The sequence below is a fragment of the Podarcis pityusensis genome (assembly GCF_964106645.2).
Source record: "Podarcis pityusensis genome assembly, chromosome: 6".
Taxonomy (NCBI): Eukaryota; Metazoa; Chordata; class Lepidosauria; order Squamata; family Lacertidae; genus Podarcis; species Podarcis pityusensis.
In genome coordinates, this window is record NC_138030.1 from 10,698,807 (window position 1) to 10,717,307 (window position 18,501).

An 18,501-nucleotide genomic window follows, 5' to 3' on the forward strand; every position below is an offset into this window, starting at 1 on the left:
CAAATTGGCATCGGCCGCTTGGTTTTCGCCTACCTCGTAGCAAATCATCACAACTTTTAGGTATTGGCGGTTAGGCACTGGAATATGTTTGTGTATTGGAGGGCAGGGTGTGGCCATCGCCTAACCCTCCACTTTATGGGTATTCCGGTAAAGGAATCCGGCGGTCGTGGATCCTGTCCGACACCCTTGCTGATGGCTAGGGCCATGGCACGGCCCCCGGTGACATTAGGGGGAGCTTTCAGTTGTATTTGCATCAACAGGCTCCTCCCACTGGTGGGATAGACTCACCCCTCCCTGAGGGGGTGGAGTCACGCTCTGTTGTTTTATCCAATGCCTAAGCCAATACCTCTTACATGCTGTAATCAATAGTTGTGGCCTTTTTTAGCCCTTTGACCTAATATACTGTGTCCATGTGTCTTTCTTATCCTCAAGCGGGTGGCGGGTCCTTGAATCACAAACCCAGATTCGAGGCACACCATGTGCTAAATCATCTTCAGCATCCATATAGACAAACAGACAGCGCCCCTTCTTCCCTGATATTTTCTAAGGAAATGCAATGCACATCCTTGCTTTAGATTGGTGGTTCCTTCTCACCTTACAGCTTGCTGCATGAACCGGTCAGGATCCACAGCTGAAAAAGTCATCAATGCCGTCCCCGTAGGTACTCCTTCCTCCAGCCTGATGAGCTTGTGGTTTGTGGGGAAGTAGGGTGGTTCATTGACATCGGTGACGGAAATGGTGACTCCTGCAGTAGACTGGAAGGACATTTGGATGCCGCTGGCCAGGGGAGCTTGGTTGGACACCATCACTGTCAGCATAAAGGCTCTGTTCATCTCATAGTCAACTTCCTAGGAAATGCAAAGAAATACACAAAAGAGACAGAAAAGCTGTGCACGTGAACTACAGACTGGAAATATGATAATCACTAGCTATCTCATTATCTCACGGGCATTTCAGAGGCACATTTTAACTTTCAAGGGCAATAGCCACGGTCATTTTGAAAGAACGCCTTTTTAATGGCAAACAAACTTGACTGTTTACTTGGCATGTGTCCCTCATGGTTGAGTACCTGCATTTGTCACATGGTCAAATTGCTTTAGCTGATGTGGGACTGTCACTCCTCCAGAATGCTGGAAGACAGCACTTCAGAATAACATGACCTACGCTGTCTGGTCTGGATAGATGCTTTCCCTGCATCCCACAACTTCCAAAGGCTTCCAAAGGCAGATATAGCTCTAGGTTTGTGGGGGTAGTTGCCAAATAATCCCTGCTGAGCACCCTTCTGCCTTAGCAGTCCTAGGTGGTGGTTGTGGTGCCACAAGACAACAGCAGTGCTGCAGTGAGTGTCAGGTGACTGTCAGCTGCTGTTTTCATTTCCCCACAATGCCATTGCAGTGAGACTATGTTGGAGACATTGTGGGAAAAGTAACTGGTGGCTCCCAGACCTAGCTATGCAGCAATGACCTTTTTCCCTTCCTAAAATGGGGGAGTAAGGCAGGCATCTGATGTGGGTCCTGCTGGAATCCTAAGCTCTGTCATCTGCCCAGTGATGCTGTTTCTTGTGGCCTGCCATATTAGCCTGTTGCAGGATGGAGAAAAATATGTCTAGTGGCACCCTTAAAGGGCGATTTGTATTTATTTCAAAAACAAGTGATGGCTCTTCAAGTGCTCTGCCAAACAAAGCAATACAAAGCAAAATACTAACAAAATAAAACTGTCAAAATAGTGTGCATTCAGTAAAATGCCTATAGTATGCATTTTTGCACATATTATTGATTGTCTGCATAAACCCTTAGAAGCAAGATAGAACACACAGCCAGCTTTATCTGGCATAGCTGATTGAACTGCTGTGTCACAATAGTAGTATCAATAATCATTACTGTTAGGATTTGTGTAACAAATTTATATACTGCACAAAGAAAAATTTACCTAAGCAACATAAGAATGACAGAAAACATGCATTAAACAAAGAATTGAATTCAAACTTATATAAAAACCATTTGGTCACTCAGATAACTAATAACACATGGTTATTTGGTCTGCACTTTGCAGAAAGCTTGATTTGCCACAAATACTATTAATATTTATTTATTTTATTATCCATGCTTTCATACTAAGATGGCTTATGTTTCCCCACCCCCAAAAATCAATAAAACATATATCCATAAAAAATCAATTAAATACTAGTGGATACTGGTTGGTTAAAAGGGGTGGAAATCGTATTATGAAGACCTGTCTAAACAGTACAGCTACCACTGCCGATGTCTAAACTGTCCCTCTGATGATGATTATGATAATGGTGAAAATCAAGAAACCCTTTTGTCATAATTCTGTGCAAATCTAAATAGGACTGAAATGGTGGTCATAGTAATGCGCAACTCTTTTACCAGTGTAATTTCAGATTTCTAAGGGAGCCTTCTTTTTAAATCTGGGCTCCCAACCTGGGGGTTAATCTGAGTTACAGAAGACCAGGGCTAAGATCTGAATCATCCTTTCAGTGGGAATACTGCATGCATAACCGCACATAAGGACTTTAGCCTATTTAAATGTGCCAGATCCACAGAGGCAGTGCCAGACAAGTCGCTCACCCCAACATATTTAAGATGGAAGTGTTAATATGATAGATATCACTTCTCTACTTAGAAGTTTAACCTGTGAGACAAAGTTTCCACACCACTTTGTTCCTGCTGTGTGTCCCCCAATATATTTTGTGCGTTATCCACCAATTTGCTGGCCACCTAATTCCTGATACATTTATGTCATAGGGCTTAATAGTCAGAACCCAACCTGTACATTTACACTGTCAGAAGTCAGAAAGCATACAAATCTATCTATCTACTGTCTTCTTCAACAGCTCAGGAGCTCAGAGCAGAACACAGGATATTCACTATGAACACATGGCTTAATAAAAACTTGGTGGTGGCACGTTTGAACAGACCGGCGAAGATTAAGTAAGCTTTCTCTAATATTTATTAGTTCACATCTCAAGGGGCCAGAACGGTGCTGTTATGTCAGGCACTGAAAACAAAAGTTACATGGCTAGGAGGCATTTAAGAAAGAATAGCTTACTGCAAGTAAAACATCTCAGGAGGAAAGGTTTAATTTCTCTCCCCCCTGCTTCGGTTAACCTTGAGTGGAGTTATCAAAATAGAATTTGCTGAAACAGTTGGGTTGGAGACACTGAATGGAATACAGGGTTTGATAGCCTACAATGGCCTGAGTAAATTCTCCTATAACATACATTGAAAGCACTCTTATGCCACTTCAAACTGCCATGGCTTCCCCCAAAGGACCCCCTTATTCCCCTCCCAGAGCTACAATTCCCAGAGCTCCCTGGGAAGAGGGATTGAATGTTAAGCTACTTTGGGAATTGCAGCACGTTCATAATCTATCACTTTGCTCACCCACAGGGAGAAGCCCTTTGCACCTCTCCTGAGTTTCAAAGATCTGGGAGGGTAGGGGTCCAGTCTTGGCACTCAATGAAATGTGGGTATGCCTAAGGGGACATGTTCAGTGTAGGAGAGGCAGAGCCGGTGCAAACAGGAACCGAGCAGGAAGAGCAAAGCGTCTCTCAAGCACTATGGACTTTTGAGGAAATGTATAGTAAGACCACCAGAAGCACTGGCAAGCACACTAGCACCAATGGGCACTGCGTTGGCGACCCCTGTTGAAAACTTCGTGGTACTTTGCTCCAGTCTATGCCACTATGTCTATGGGACATGGGTGGTGCTGTGGTCTAAACCACAGAGCCTAGGGCTTGCCGATCAGAAGGTCGGCAGTTCGAATCCCCATGACGGGATGAGTTCCCGTTGCTCGATCCCTGCTCCTGCCAACCTAGCAGTTCGAAAGCACATCAAAGTGCAAGTAGATAAAAAGGTACCACTCTGGCGGGAAGGTAAACGGTGTTTCCGTGCGCTGCTTTGGTTTGCCAGAAGCAGCTTAGTCATGCTGGCCACATAACCCAGAAGCTGTACGCCGGCTCCCTTGGCCAATAAAGCGAGATGAGCGCCACAACCCCAGAGTCAACCACAACTGGACCTAACGGTCAGGGGTCCCTTTAGCTTTTACCTATGCCAGTAATTGGTAATTAGTAGCAGACAGTTTTCTACATGGAGAATGTCCAATAATATGAACATAGTCTGCAGCCTGAATCATAGAATAGTACAGTTGGAAGGGATCCAAAGCATCATCTAGTGGTCCAACCCCCTGCTATGCAGGAATCTCAACTGAAGCATCCAAGACAGATGGCCGTTCAACCTCTGCTTAAGAACCTCCAAGGAAGGAAAGTCCACCACCTTCCAAGGGAATCCGTTCCACTGTCAAACAGCTCTTACTGTCAGAAATTTCTTCCTGATGTGTAGTCAAAATCTCCTTTCTTGCAACTTGAAGCCATTGCTTTGAGTCCTACCCTCCAGGGCAGGAGAAAACAAGCTTGTTCCATCTTCCCTCTGTGACAGCCCTTGAGATATTTGAATATGTCTATCATATCTCCTCTCAGCCTCCTCTTTTCCAGGCTAAACAAACCTAGCTTCTTCAACCGTCCCTTATAAGGCTTAGTTACCAGAGCCTCGATCATCTTGGTTGCTCTCCTCTGCACATATCCCACCTTGTCAACATCCTTGTGGTACCCAGAAGGACCATAACAAAGTGGTGGAACATCTGCATCACACACTAAAGGTCCGTGGCTTCTCTAGGTAGGGGCTGAGAATGTCCCTTGTCTGAAGACCTGGAGAGCTACTGCCAGTCTGTGTAGACATCATTGAGTTGGATGGACCAGTGGTCTGACTCAGCCTACGACAACGTCTCATGTTTGTTCTCATGGAGGGCAAGCATAATTTTCATAATAATTATTAAATAATAATAATTATAATAATTATAATAATACGTCCATAATTTCCCTGCTTCGGGCCAACAACCCCTCCTGCCAAATGTGAGGAAACCCTTTGAGAAATTAAAGCTTTGGGCTGACTGTTTATGATGAGTCGACTATACATTTTGTCCCACTGTCGCCCAGATGCCCTGTTTATTGCATATTATTTCATTGTGTCTCTAAAAGCTTAGACAGGTCCTACCTAGCGGCTTTGTAGTTTGAGAGGATTGCTGTGACCTCTTTCTAGTGGAACTGAGAGCACATAATGCAAATAAATTGAGCTATGTCTGAGAGTTATTATTTTATTATTACAATATATAAAAATATATATAATAATAATAATAAAGTACCTTTTTGTTCTAAAGGCATCTTTAACTATCGGGAACAAGCTACAACTTCTTGCTGTTATGTCAGGAGTCAGACAAACAATAATGGAGAATGCCTCCATTTCAAAACCATTTCTGTAATCCACTAGGGTTCATATTAACATTTTATTGAGTCAGATGCCACAGGGAACCTATTGCAGCACTTGGAGATTCTATGTAGGCCCTACGTGGAACGGAAAAGCCAGACTCCCCTCTCCTCCTTGTCCCCCACCCCTGTTTACAAGGCTTGCGAGGGAGATAAGTATCTTGCGCCACCAAGGAAATAGCTTTCGTTGAGATGAAAAAACAAAATTGAAATTGTACATCATTCGTTGCCTCTTGGCACACAAAGTTCGCGTGGCAGACAAACTTACAGTGAAAGCCAGTTAAAAGGGCTGCAGGTTTTAGTGAGGGATCCAGAAGTCTCTGAAGAGTTCTTTGATTGATGTGATTTTTCAAAGTGCGCCATCCAGCTGTTTGGGATATGCTGGGTCCTCAACCCCACTTGATACAAACCACAGCAAATTTGTCAATTTAGATTTCTCTCTGCTTTTTTATTTTGCCTTTTCTGCATCTGTTCACTTTTCTTCTCCTCATAGACACATGTTTCTATTTATTTAAGGCTTTTTAATTTATTTACTATTGATTATATTTATATCCTGCCTTTCTTCCAATGACCTCAGGGTGGTGTACATGGTCCTCCCCCTCCTAATTTTATTCTCACAACAGCACTGTGAGGTAGGTTTGGCTGAGAGACTGGGACTAGTTCATTCAGTGAGCTGCAAGGCTGAGTGAGGATTTGAATCCTATTTTCCCAGGGCCTGGTCCAACACTCTAACCAGTACAGTGGTACCTCGGGTTACATACGCTTCAGGTTACATATGCTTCAGGTTACAGACTCCGCTAACCCAGAAATAGTGCTTCAGGTTAAGAACAGAAATTGGGTTCCGGCGGCGCGGTGGCAGCAGGAGGCCCCATTAGCTAAAGTGGTGCTTCAGGTTAAGAACAGTTTCAGGTTAAGAACCTCCGGAACTAATTAAGTGCTTAACCCGAGGTACCACTCTACTCTTTGCCTAATATACACATTTTTGCAAGGGATTTCACTGTGATAAGGTAAATTTGTTCATTATTTTAGCTAATCTACAAATTGATAGGTACGTTAACTTTGCTCCAATTATACTTCTTTGCCCTCCTCTTTTGGATTAAGGACAGCACTGCAAAATTGAGTGAAGTGTGAACTGGAAGAGACAATCCCTAATATAAAAACTTCTGACAAATGCTAGTAAATACCGTACTTTTCTATCTATAAGACGACCCCATGTATAAGACGACCCCTATTTCTGGGGACTCAAATTTAAGAAAATGGGGAGAGATGGCACAGAGTTGTTGAGCTTTTTTTTAGGGGGGATTGATGAAAGTCGCTCACCAGTGTGCATCGCTAAATAATACACCTCCCGTCCATCCCATCGCTGGCAGAAGCTGCCAATTGCCCGCCCAACTGCCAGAGCATCAGCCAATCAACACCACCAATTAACACAGCAACCAATCAAACGTCCACCCTATGCACCACCCATGTATAAGACAACCCCCACTTTTTAGCATGATTTTAAAAGAAAAAACCCTCATTTTATACACAGAAAAGTATGGTAAGTCCTTTTATTAAGGGTGGGCGAACAAAGCATGGAATTTTTTTGACTGTTATATATGCATATATATATGTTATATATCATATATAACAGAAAAAGCAGCTTTCATCCTAACTTCAAGGATGATTTCTTGTTCCCGTTTCTGGCACGAGGCCTCTAAATGGGGATGAAGGCAAGGCTTGATGAACTCAAGATGCCAGAAAGGGGCAGCAAAAATGATCAAGGGGCTGTAGAAATTCCCCTGTTGAGGAAAAGTTATGATGTTTGGTGCTTTTTCCTTCAGAAAAAGGCAAGAGAGGGACAACATGATAGAGCTGTATAATATTATGTATTGTGGACTAAGAGGGCGGGCGGAAGATTTCCTCCATCTCTTACAACATTAGAACTTGAGGCTATTCAAGGAAGATGAATGGTGGGAAATTCAGGGCAGATTAAAGGAAGTATTTCTTCACGTGGCAAAGATCTAAACTGCGAAATTCACTCTCCTACAAAAGGTAGTGATAGCCACCAGTGCGGATGACACCTACACTTTTAATTGTTCTCTGAGACATGGAGGGGAGGTAGAAGGAAAACCAGGATGTTCCCGATCAACTCAGAAACTGAGATAGCTTCTTCAACGCCAGGACTGTCCCTGAAAAATTGGGACACTTGCAGGGAATGCGATGGGGCCTTGTTTTCTTAAGACAAAAGTTGGGGAGCAATGTATGGTAACTCTTACTTTGGGAAGTAGCTTGCATTCCAACCATGCAAAAGTCATAGGGAAGATGGGAAGCTGCCTTAACAGCAAGTCAGACCATTGGTCCATTCAGTTCAGTATTGCTTACACTGACTGGCAACAGCATCTCTCCAGGGTTTCAGGCAGCAAGTATTTCCTAGCCCAATCTGGAGAGTCCAGGGATCATAGAATTGTAGAGCTGGAAAAGGACCCGGAGGATCATCTAGTCCAACCCCCTGTCCCATATGGGGATCAAACCTGCAACCTTGCCGTTATCAGCACCGTGCTCTAACCTACTGAGCTATCCAACAATGACCTTTGGCAAAAAAAGCAGATGCTCTACCAGAGGTTTCCACACATGTCTCCATCTGGGCAAGCAAGAGACATCAACACAGGTCAAGGACACAATTCAGTTGGGCAAAAGCTCTAGAGGGCGACATGGAGCAGAGCCCGAGAGGGGTGTTGCTTGGACAGGGAGCATGACCTAGGGCAGGCATCCCAAAATTTGGCCCTCCAGAAGTTTTGGGACTACAACTCCCATCATCCCTAGCTAACAGGACCAGTAGTCAGGGATGATAGGAATTGTAGTCCCAAAACATCTGGAGGGCCGAGTTTGGGGATGCCTGGCTTAGGGCATCCGAAGAGCCAGACAGATTCAAACTCCAGGCCCTCGGTTCCCTTCCCTGTCAGAGAGTGATTCTCAGGCAGCAAGGCTGTTGGATTCCATGGGAGAATTCTGAATGGATCGGTAAAATGCTACCATTGATGATGAAGAAAGATGCAAGCAACAGAAGATTGTCTTATAGGTCATGGATTGAATCCAAGATAAGGGCGATGAAAAGGGATGAGGTTGTAGGTATGTGTGTGTGTGTATGAAAGTTGCAGGAACCACAGATGGAGCAAGTTAAAATGACTTTAAAAATAATAATTGCTTAACCAGGTAGCAACCGTGAATGTCCCCAAGGTCAATGCAAGAACAAGCTCACAAGCTTCTCCCTCCATCCTTGTGGCATTTCACGGATGGCATTGCATTCGGAGGCAGGGCAGTTTGTTAGGTAGCAGCAAATGTTCTTCGCCCATGAATCACTCTTTCACAATGCTGCTCTTTCAACTTTAGCAGCGCAGCATAGTACATTAAAAAAAATTGCTGCTATGGGAAGGTCACACTTTTCAAAAGATTGAAAAAGCTCTGTTCTCAGCAACATGCTTGCAAAAAAGATTCTTTTCGAGAACAGTGTATCGGACACACTGTGCAGGTCCTTGCCGATCAGAGCAGCCTATTCATTCGCACATCCTTTCTTGTCTTGATGGTCTATGCCACAGACTCTATGGAAAACAGCTGCAGGAATCTTATCTGCTAACTGATTCGCTTGATGTTCTCTGTGCATAATAACACACGGGGAGAGAAGGTGTTGACCCGTGCTGCTGATTTTCTAAGCAGCGTTTTCAAACAAATAGCAAATGTGGGTTTCTTTTTGGAAAGGCAAAAGGCAACAATCACCTCCGCATGCAGGTTAATGGTATGGGCATTGCGCTCAGGGTCTAAAACTTAAACGAGATATTATCAGGTATGCATAGTTGCCACTGATGTTGGTAATGTCTCGTTTTGAGGAGAATTGGTTAGATCCAAAGTTGGACTTGGTTAATGTAGACCCATTGAAATCAATAGGGTGAATTGATCATGCTAATTTAATGGTCTATTCAGTGAGAGACATGGCCTGGGAAGAGGAGCTGTGGTGGGACAGGTTCTGAGGAAAGCCCTGAGGGCAAGCTAAAAATTGGAGGTAGAGTGTTGCACCCATGGTCTCCACCCTTGCCAAAGTGCTTTATGGTCCAGACCCCTTCATTAGAAGATCTTGACTAACTCTTCTACAGGCAGAAATCTCCAATAAATTGCCCATGACAGAATTCCAAATGGGGTGAGTAGAAGGATGGAACCCCAAATGAGGTGAGCAGCACAATGTACATACCCTCACAACTGTTACCAACCCTTCATTGGTAACGGGATCTGTCCTGATGGTGAAGTGACCAGAAGGGTCTCCACTGATAATCCGGTAAACGGCATTCCAGTTGGGCGAGTGAGGCTGATCTCTATCCATGACTGTCAAATTAGCGACCACAACTTCCACTCTGTTTTCTGGAACCTCACCGGAATACTGAAAAAGAAAAAGAAAGTGCTGTTAGCAGCATGCATGTTTGTGTGTTTGGGGATCTTCACATAATGGAAGACCAACTGGGATGGTACAGAAAACGTGTGGGCCCAGTGTTTACTTTTCAAGTGCCCTCTTCAGACAACCAAGCAAACTCTTGGAGTGTGTGTGTGTGTATTGTCTCTTTAATGCGTGTTCACCTGGTTGTCTGTACGCTTGGAGGCTCTGAACAATCAGAGTTAAACACAGAGATTCAGTAGCAGCAAGTGCATTTCCCAATCTGCCTCCCCTGTTTATTTTGCTAAATTAATTAATTAAGAGTTTTCAATACCAACCTTCAACATAATGATGACACCGCAGTTTACAACAACCAAGGAAATATTTAAAAAAGACTTAAGAAATAAGAACATTGACAGTAACTATCATAAAATACATAATTTGGCACCGTGACTTGAAAACGTCTCAATGGTCGTCTGAAGGACAGTTCTCTAATGGGAGGTCTGTCAAGGCTAAGCCCAGTTTAAAGATAAAGAACCACATGGAGGGAGACTGTGAGGGGCCATGAAGTTGGCCATCAATAGTCAGCACCTGAACAGCAGACTGAGAAGGTCCACAGGTCATCTGGTAACAGTATCTCCCACTACAATACAGTGGAGGCTGGTTCAGTAGGCCAAATGGGGTGTTGCCATGCCAACCTCAGCCAGTCCCACCTTGCCAGCCTTCTTACTTACAACCAGTCTGTTATGTACTAAGCTCAGATCCTATAACAATAGGCAAGTAGGATCTTAGAATGCAACAACTGATTGGCTTGCAGGAAAAGACCAGTCAGGTTTCAGGAGGAAGTTAATCAGCCTATTAGGCTGGTAGGATCGTAGAATGCAACAACTGATTGGCCTGCAGGAAAAGACCAATCAGGCTCCAGGAGGGAAGCAGAACCAGCCAATCAGACAGGACTCATTGTGTAAATAATGTATATAAGAGCCTGAGGTTGTTTTTTTTTTGGGGGGGGAATTCAATCACTGTTTTACAAGCTACAATAAAGAGCATGAAATCACTACAGGACTCCGAGTATATTTCACAGTCCAAAGGGTCATTCTACCTGTCAGGCTTCCTCCTCCTTACTCTCATTGTTGTTCTTGCGGAAGTTGGTAGGGAGGAGGAGCTAGAATTAGTTGCCTCTGCCTGCCATTGGCCCTAGACCCACCTACTGTTGCCCTTTCTGCCTTCCAGTGGCTTAGGATGCCACCTGGGAGGGAGCGAAACAGACGGCAGTATGGATGCACATTCAACTGCCTAATAGTGTCCACAACTTTCAGGAGATTGCAGCCACAGAGATAAGACACTAAGAGTTGTCCCGTTGTCTGGAGAGGTTGCTTCCTGGTTCGCATGGAGAAGCCATTTTCAATGGCGTGTCGGGATTCACAGAATGCTGTGTGAGATAGTAAGTCTGCAGGCTTGAGTTTGCTAGCTGATGCAACTGGCTGATGCAATCAGCCTGCAATACTTTCTATGGAAGTGCTGCGTCAAAATGACTTGGCAGTAATGTGTTGACAGTTGATTGGCTGTCATCGGTTTTAAAGGGAAACCCGTCCAGCAGTAAAAGAGGTGGTGTAGAGGAGTGTGGTCAGAGAGAGCGAGAGAGAGAGAGTTAGAGGTCTTCCTATTTGCCTTAAGGTGCAGCCAGGTACTCTGTTTGACTGTGTGAACTGCTCGTGTAGCCTGTAGCCTGTAGATATTTGTATATATAAAGGTAAAGGGACCCCTGACTATTAGGTCCAGTCGTGGCCGACTCTGGCGTTGCAGCACTCATCTCGCTTTATTGGCTGAGGGAGCCGGCGTACAGCTTACGGGTCATGTGGCCAGCATGACTAAGCATGGCGAACCAGAGCAGCGCACGGAAACGCCATTTACTTTCCCGCTGGAGCGGTATCTATTTATCTACTTGCACTTTGACGTGCTTTCGAACTGCTAGGTTGGCAGGAGCTGGGACCGAGCAACAGGTGCTCACCCCGTCGCGGGGATTCGAACCGCTGACCTTCTGATCGGCTAGTCCTAGGCTCTGTGGTTTAACCCACAGCGCCACCTGCATCCCTATTTGTATATATAGCTCACAATAAATATACTGCACTGAAGAACCTGGAACTCTGAGCATTTCTGCTAAAGCGCCGTGAAGAATTCACGACATGGAGCCCAGCGATGGAAGCGTGCAGCTGTATTGAGGCAGCATTGGGTGTTGAAATTTGGCACCCCTTAACAATTTTGCACCTGGGGCAACCGCCCCTGTACCCCTCGCTTCAACCAACTGAGCTATTTAGGACCTTGGGAAGCTGCCTTATAGCAAGTTCAGTATTGTCTACGCTGGGGTAGCACGTATCCAGAGTTTCAGGGGGGAGGCATTCCCAGCCTTATTTGGCGATGCCAGGGATTGAACCCGTGGCCTTTTGCATGCAAAGGAGATGCTGTACCAAAGAGCTGTGAGCACACACAAAAAGGGGGGAGGGTGTGTGGAGAAGCCTTCGAAGCTTGCATTAGACTTTCACAGGAAAACTGTACTTTTATCTGTATTCAAAAGCTAATAAAGAGAGAAGCCCTTTCATCAAACTACTTGACTTCTGGGGCCTTGTGTATTGCACAGAAACTCGCAGAGTCTGCCTTTGAGAACACAATAGCCTTTCATCTGTAACCCAACACTCCTGTATGCTCCAGTCGTGATACTATCATCTTGTTAGGAAGAAAAATTGTGAATTTATCCAAAATGGGATCTCATCCCAGTCTTAGTGATGGAGCTCCTGTGCCAATGACCTTTAAGAGCTCTTTGGCTCAACAATAGAAGATCTTTATCTCGCAAACTCTTGGCGGGGGGTGAGGGTGGAGAGGACACGTTAAAATTCTGATCTGATAAAAATAAGAATAATAAAAAAAGCAAGCAGGGGCTTCCGTTTTCAGGTTTTGTTGAGTTTGCTTTCTCATCGAACGTACCTTTGTTTCGGTCCCGAGGAATGGATAACGTGAAACAGGAGCCACCCCAAAATTATTTGATTGTGGAGGGTAACCCAATAGTGCTGCTTCAGTGAGAACTGTTTGAATACTTTTTTTTTGGTCACCAGCTCAATGTAGAATCACAGAGTTGGAAGTGACCACAAAGGTCATCTAGTCCAACCCCCTGCAATGCAGGAATCTTTTGCTCAATATAGGTTTCGAACCCACAACCCTGAGATTAAGTGTCTTGTGGCACCTCAGGTGAATGGGTACTTAACTAAATCTTCCCTTGTTTTCAAGCAAAATCCAGTTTCTGCACCAAGGTAACCAAAATAAGCTCAGGCAGGAATATGTTGTGCAAATTAAGCACATTATTCTACAATTATGTTTTTGTGGGTTTTTTTTTTGCTTCTGGAAAACACAACAGACCAAAAAGAACAGTAGTCTTGAGAGCATTTTGGACTGAGAATTTGGAGAATTTCTAAGCATTCCTTTTAACCTCTAGAATGGGGTAGGAAACCTGTGGCCCTCCAGAGGTCATTGGACAACCAGGTCCCATCAGCCCCTGCCAGCATGCTGAACAGTCAGATGGGAGTTGTAGTCCTGCAAGATCTGGAGGGCTGAAGGCTCCCTGTCCCTGCTCCAGAAGAAGTTATCTAGAAAATGTAAGTCTATTGCTGTGAAGTAACAGAATCACAGAGAATGTGTTCCAAAGTGTCAAAAGTTATTGGAAAAATGTCCAGAAGTAGCAGCAATCAGTATTAAATCTGTACATGAAAACTTGCTGAAGTATACACTCTAAGATAAGATTGCTTTTATCTGGGCTCGGAGCAGAATGCATTTTCAGTTTCGTCCTTCGCTGAGAGCACACCCTCAAGATCACTTTAAGCACAATAGCTATCCCATAACACTTGAGTTGGATGAAGCATGCATTAGGCTGGTGCAGTCATAGTAAGTGGATAATCTTCATCCCCCACCCCCTTCAAGGAAGATGAGGATTCTAACCATTTTTTGGGACCCTAAATGCCGACCCAGGAAGTAGTAGTGACCCCAGATGGATTGTTTTGGATGAAAGGATATCCGATCCTAAGTGTGCAGCTGTGGATTCTTAGGCGGACTCCAACTGTCACTGTTGTGTGGGAAGGATTGAAAAACATATTGAAAATTCAGGTTAGCTCCAGTAAAGTGGATTAAAGGGTTCTATGGCACAGCCGATTCACTTGTTGTTGTTGTTTTATTACTCTTTCCAGTTACGGAAATGATCGAGAAATGCATTGAAAAGTGTGTGCTGAATGAATGGGAAGAAGCGTAAGCACCACACAAGCAAAAAAGGATGGATGTTCATTGTCACCCCGCAAACAAATCAGAACAAATGCTCCTTAAAGAACAGTCATAGCGTTAGCACCGTGGAAGCGCTGCACAAGCAAATCAGGATAGGTTGGCCACTTACTCATCACCAAAAGAAGAGGAAACAAATCACCCCAAAAGAAGACAAAAGGGGACACTGATTTGCTAAATACATTTACATATGCTAATTTATATGCATAGATGTAAATCTAGCATATAACTGAACTAGAAATACTGCGCATCTCACCAAGCTGACCAGGTGAATTGTGTGGTTACCTGGTTTTCTGTCCAGGGGCTAATTGTTGACCAGCCCATGATTTCGTTTCCAAATTTTAAAAATCATTAAATGGACTGAAGACTGGGCAGTTCTTCAAATGAAGGACTGCCCTCTGTAAAGTGGGACTCATAGATTAGGAAGCGAGGAATGCCATTGAGAATTGTTTGCCCAAAATGCATTAAATATTAGCAAATAGTATGTTTGGAAATGCATACATTGGGATAAAATATGGAGTGAAATACAGACTTTATATACTTTTTTGTTATGAAATGCGTAATTATTTATACACTTTTTTGTGTGTGGAGTTCATGAAGGAGGGGCTGATATGGTTGGATTGGTTTTATTTAAACATAATTTTCCGATGGAAAAATCCAAATTCTTTCCACAGTGTCATTTCACTGACTTTGGGGCTATTTGTAAAAAAAAAAAAGGGGGGGGGCTGTGGATTTAGATAATAAGAAATGAAATCTTCAAGAAAGTTCTGATTTGCACTCTTCTTTCTCAGGCATCGATTCAAACCCCATCTCCACGGGGAGCACCGTCTTCTTGTTCTGCTCCAAAGCCTTTTGAGTATGTTCTTCTGGTAAAACTGTCACACCCTTACACGGTTGCAAAGGGGATGGAGAAAGAGAGGTAGGGATGAGCAACAGGCAGCGCGGCATCTGTAAATGGGCTCATTAGTTAAGGCTAATTGTCTCATTAGAAAAGGGTGTGTGCATAAATGCAGAGATAATTTATAAGATATCCCAGTTGGGAACAAAACAGCTTCAGCCACCCTTCCCCAAACTGATGCCCTCCAGATTCTTTTGGGCTACAGTTCTGAACAGCCCCAGCTAGCACAGCTGGAGGGCAACCAAGTCAAGGAATGCAGCTTTAAAGGGAGCCATTTAAATTAAAAAGACTGGCATAAATAGCTGCTTCAAAGCTGTAAACTTCCTAGCTGAAAACTGTCTTCCATAAGGATGTTTTTTACTTTGCTTATTCATCGTTCTTGAGCATTTTTCTTCTTTCCTCAGACATTGCAATGGAGAGCTTTCATTTCTATTGGTTATAAAATGGAGGAGGTTGGGATTCAGAGCATAACAAGAGCCCTGTTGGAGAAGATCAAAGGCTTATCCACTCCACCAGTATGCTCTCCCAATGGCAAACCAGAGGCCTATAGGAATCCCACAAGCAGGAGATGGTAGAAGGCAAGCTTAAAACAAAATCTGGATGTCAGAGAACGGTAGCCATGGGGCAACCTGTATGTTCCTTTCATGATGGATTCCACCCTCCCCAAATTAGCCAGTACAGAGCAGATGGGTGGGGGCGTGGGAACCTGCTTCAAAGGGCCAACCATGAGCAAGCAAAAGATTCCTATTCGTCCCCGAAGCAACCAGTCACAATTGAAGTGAATCTTAGGAGCAAAGTTGCCAGGACTACAAAAGGGCTGGCTGGGTGGGCTCAGCATGGTTTATGTAGTCCTTGAAGTCCTTCTTCTTCTTCTTCCTTTGGCGATCACTCATAGACGAGTAAGATTGTCTTCCATAAACACGGTTTTAACAATGAGTCCTTAGGTGACTGTGGAGGCCAGTTCTGGATCCACACATCCTTCCACAGTGGGGACATTGGTTCCCGGGTGGGAGTTGATCATGGTGTGGATTTGCCAAGCGTGCCTTCCTCTTAGCATGTTTCTCCCTTGCGTTCTGAGTTCTTCAAAGTCCATGACACCTTTGGTAAACATTGTTCTCCAACTGGAGTGCTTGCAGGCCAGTGTTTCCCAGTTGTCGGTGTTTATACTACATTTTTTAAGATTTGCCTTAAGACAGTCTTTAAACCTCTTTTGTTGACCACCAGCATTACACTTTCCATTTTTAAGTTCAGAAGTCCACCCCCTCCATAGCAACACACATAGGTGTACATCTTGTCCTTCTACCTAGACCTAAGTAGGAATAGAAGTAGCTGCCTTCTGAGCTACAGCTCTACCTTTGAGCTACAGCCCATTCCAATAGCGACTTCTCGATAGCAACTTCCCTGGTCCATGTTGTTGCACCAGCTAGGGAAGTACCACCAACCTCGGGAAGTCCCAGGTCCAAAGGATTTCAACTTGCACAGCTTGGAGAACATTATTCTTGAGATTCCACTGAGCTACAGTAAGGGGGAAGAAACAACTCTGGCTCCAGTGATCCAATGGTCCGATCACCAGATGCACATTGCCTTCTATGATGCCACGCAACAACCAGAGATTAGCAAAATATATACCGTGAACCCCAGAATAAGTTGCGCCATTATGGCGTCTTTGTTTGTTTCTTTGTAGTGATGCTGTTGGAATTTGCAGAACAGGTGGTTGCTTGGATCGGAAGACTCTGTGCCATTGGAGTCTGCCAGCCAGGAGAAACAGTTTGCTTTATTCTGCCAACAAACACTGCTTTATGATAGCAAAGATGTACCCCAGACTGCTGTTTATAGGAATCCAATGTGAATACATATTAGCTCAATAAAGCTACTACCTGTGGTTTGCTTCCTGACTAAAGCGCAACACGGGGAAGGTTGGAGACCATTTAATTGAATTGTGGACATTTTTGTCGGCAACATCTGGCAACGTTACATCTCATTGCACACATCTAGAAGAGCAGCGCCTTGGCACAGGCATCTCATTTTCACTTTGGACATTTTATCCTCATTATTACATAATACATATTACAGGGGCATTGGCTAATGGATTCCTTCCTCCTGGCTCCACACATATTAATGGAAAAGTGAAAATTGCAGAGAGGTTGCATTGAAGGGAGAATACCACAGCAGGGGGATGTGTAACACGGGCAGATGTTACAAATGAAATGGTTCATGACAAATAGGCTCAGGACAAGCTGACAGGGTACCTGGCATGGACTAGGCTGCATAGTACATAAGCTGTGTAACAGCCCTGGAGAACACATGGCTGCCATGAAATTTAATGCATGGTCCATCAAAACCACCTTGCTTGAAGATCAAATATTAACCACAAGTATTCATGCTATCAGGAATATCATGCCCTCAAATAGTCAGGTGTCTATCCTTTTCAAGGCAAAAAAGAGACCACCCCCCAAAAAACAAGTAGTCATTTTGACATGTTCTGGGGACTTCCTAGATGCTGCCATCATGTCCTGCTGTTGCTTGCAAATTAAATGTGTTTTATAATGGCCTGATAAGGACCTGTGAACTGTACAAAATGTTGAGGTGTTCATTGAAGGGAAAAAGAAACTAGAGGTGGGGTACATGTTTGCAAACCCAATGGTCACATAAGGCGAGAGAGTCTCATGAGTGAGTGAACCATACCTTGTCTTTAATAGCATGGTGGGAGTGTTGGGAATCATTCTGCAAAGAAACAGTAAAGATGTTGGTACCTTTAAGAACAGTTTTTGTAAGCTCTGGGCAAATTGGGTACAGCTGGCCATGACTACAAAAGGAGGAAAAAGCTGCAGTTTGAACTTTGCCTGCAGGAAAAACACCCACAAGCTTTGCTGTTTGTTGTTTTATAACAAAAACTTTATTTGATTTGGTTTTACACCTGTCTTGTGGTGTCATAGTCTCTGTCATCTGCCACCAGGAGGAAAACCCCCCTCTATAACAGGGAGGAGTGTGGAAACTTGTTGGGACATCTTTGTTGCTTCTGACCAGTTTTGAATTTCTTTCCCTGCTCACTCTTGAGCACCGTCTGCTGCTGGGCCTGAATAAAGATCTCTTACTTTCAAGTAACAGCTTTTGTATGTTACTTGTTACTTTTGTATGTAGCTTTTGGGTGTAAATGCATTAATAATATGAACTGATGGTTCCCCCACTTCTCCTTGTGTCCCCCATTTCTCTCTCCCTCCCTCTCTCTCAATGAGTTTGCAACAACAACAATGGTTAAAGGTCACTTACCAACTAAGGTTTGTATTTGGTTTATAATCCTTAGTCAGCTTTAGCCTTCCATGTGAAACTGGACTTCCTCCTTAAGGAGCCTTCACCACCCAAAAACTACTGAGCTGTGACTGCAGAGTGTCAAAAAAAATTAAACTGCTCTCAAGGCTCTGCTGCTCTCACTGATGCTTTTAACTATTCTGGAGCAAAATAGGCCAAGGTTTAAACGATCTTCTGTGAAATGCTTCAGCTCTAACCATGGTTTATTAACTGCGGTTAGCATAGACTATG

At 44.0% G+C, this 18,501-nt stretch overlaps 1 protein-coding gene across 8 annotated transcripts in view; it reads right to left on the reverse strand.

Moving 5' to 3' along the window:
• CDH4 (cadherin 4) overlaps positions 1–18,501 on the reverse strand; it is a 792,566-nt gene that overhangs the window by 33,282 nt on the left and 740,783 nt on the right. For all 8 annotated transcript variants that reach the window (XM_081011101.1, XM_081011100.1, XM_081011099.1 and 5 more), the window contains 2 exons: positions 9,567–9,752; positions 595–848 (listed from right to left, as the gene is read on the reverse strand). In XM_081011101.1, coding sequence (XP_080867227.1) covers positions 595–848; positions 9,567–9,752 — 440 coding nt within the window. The remainder of the gene's footprint in view (positions 1–594; positions 849–9,566; positions 9,753–18,501) is intronic.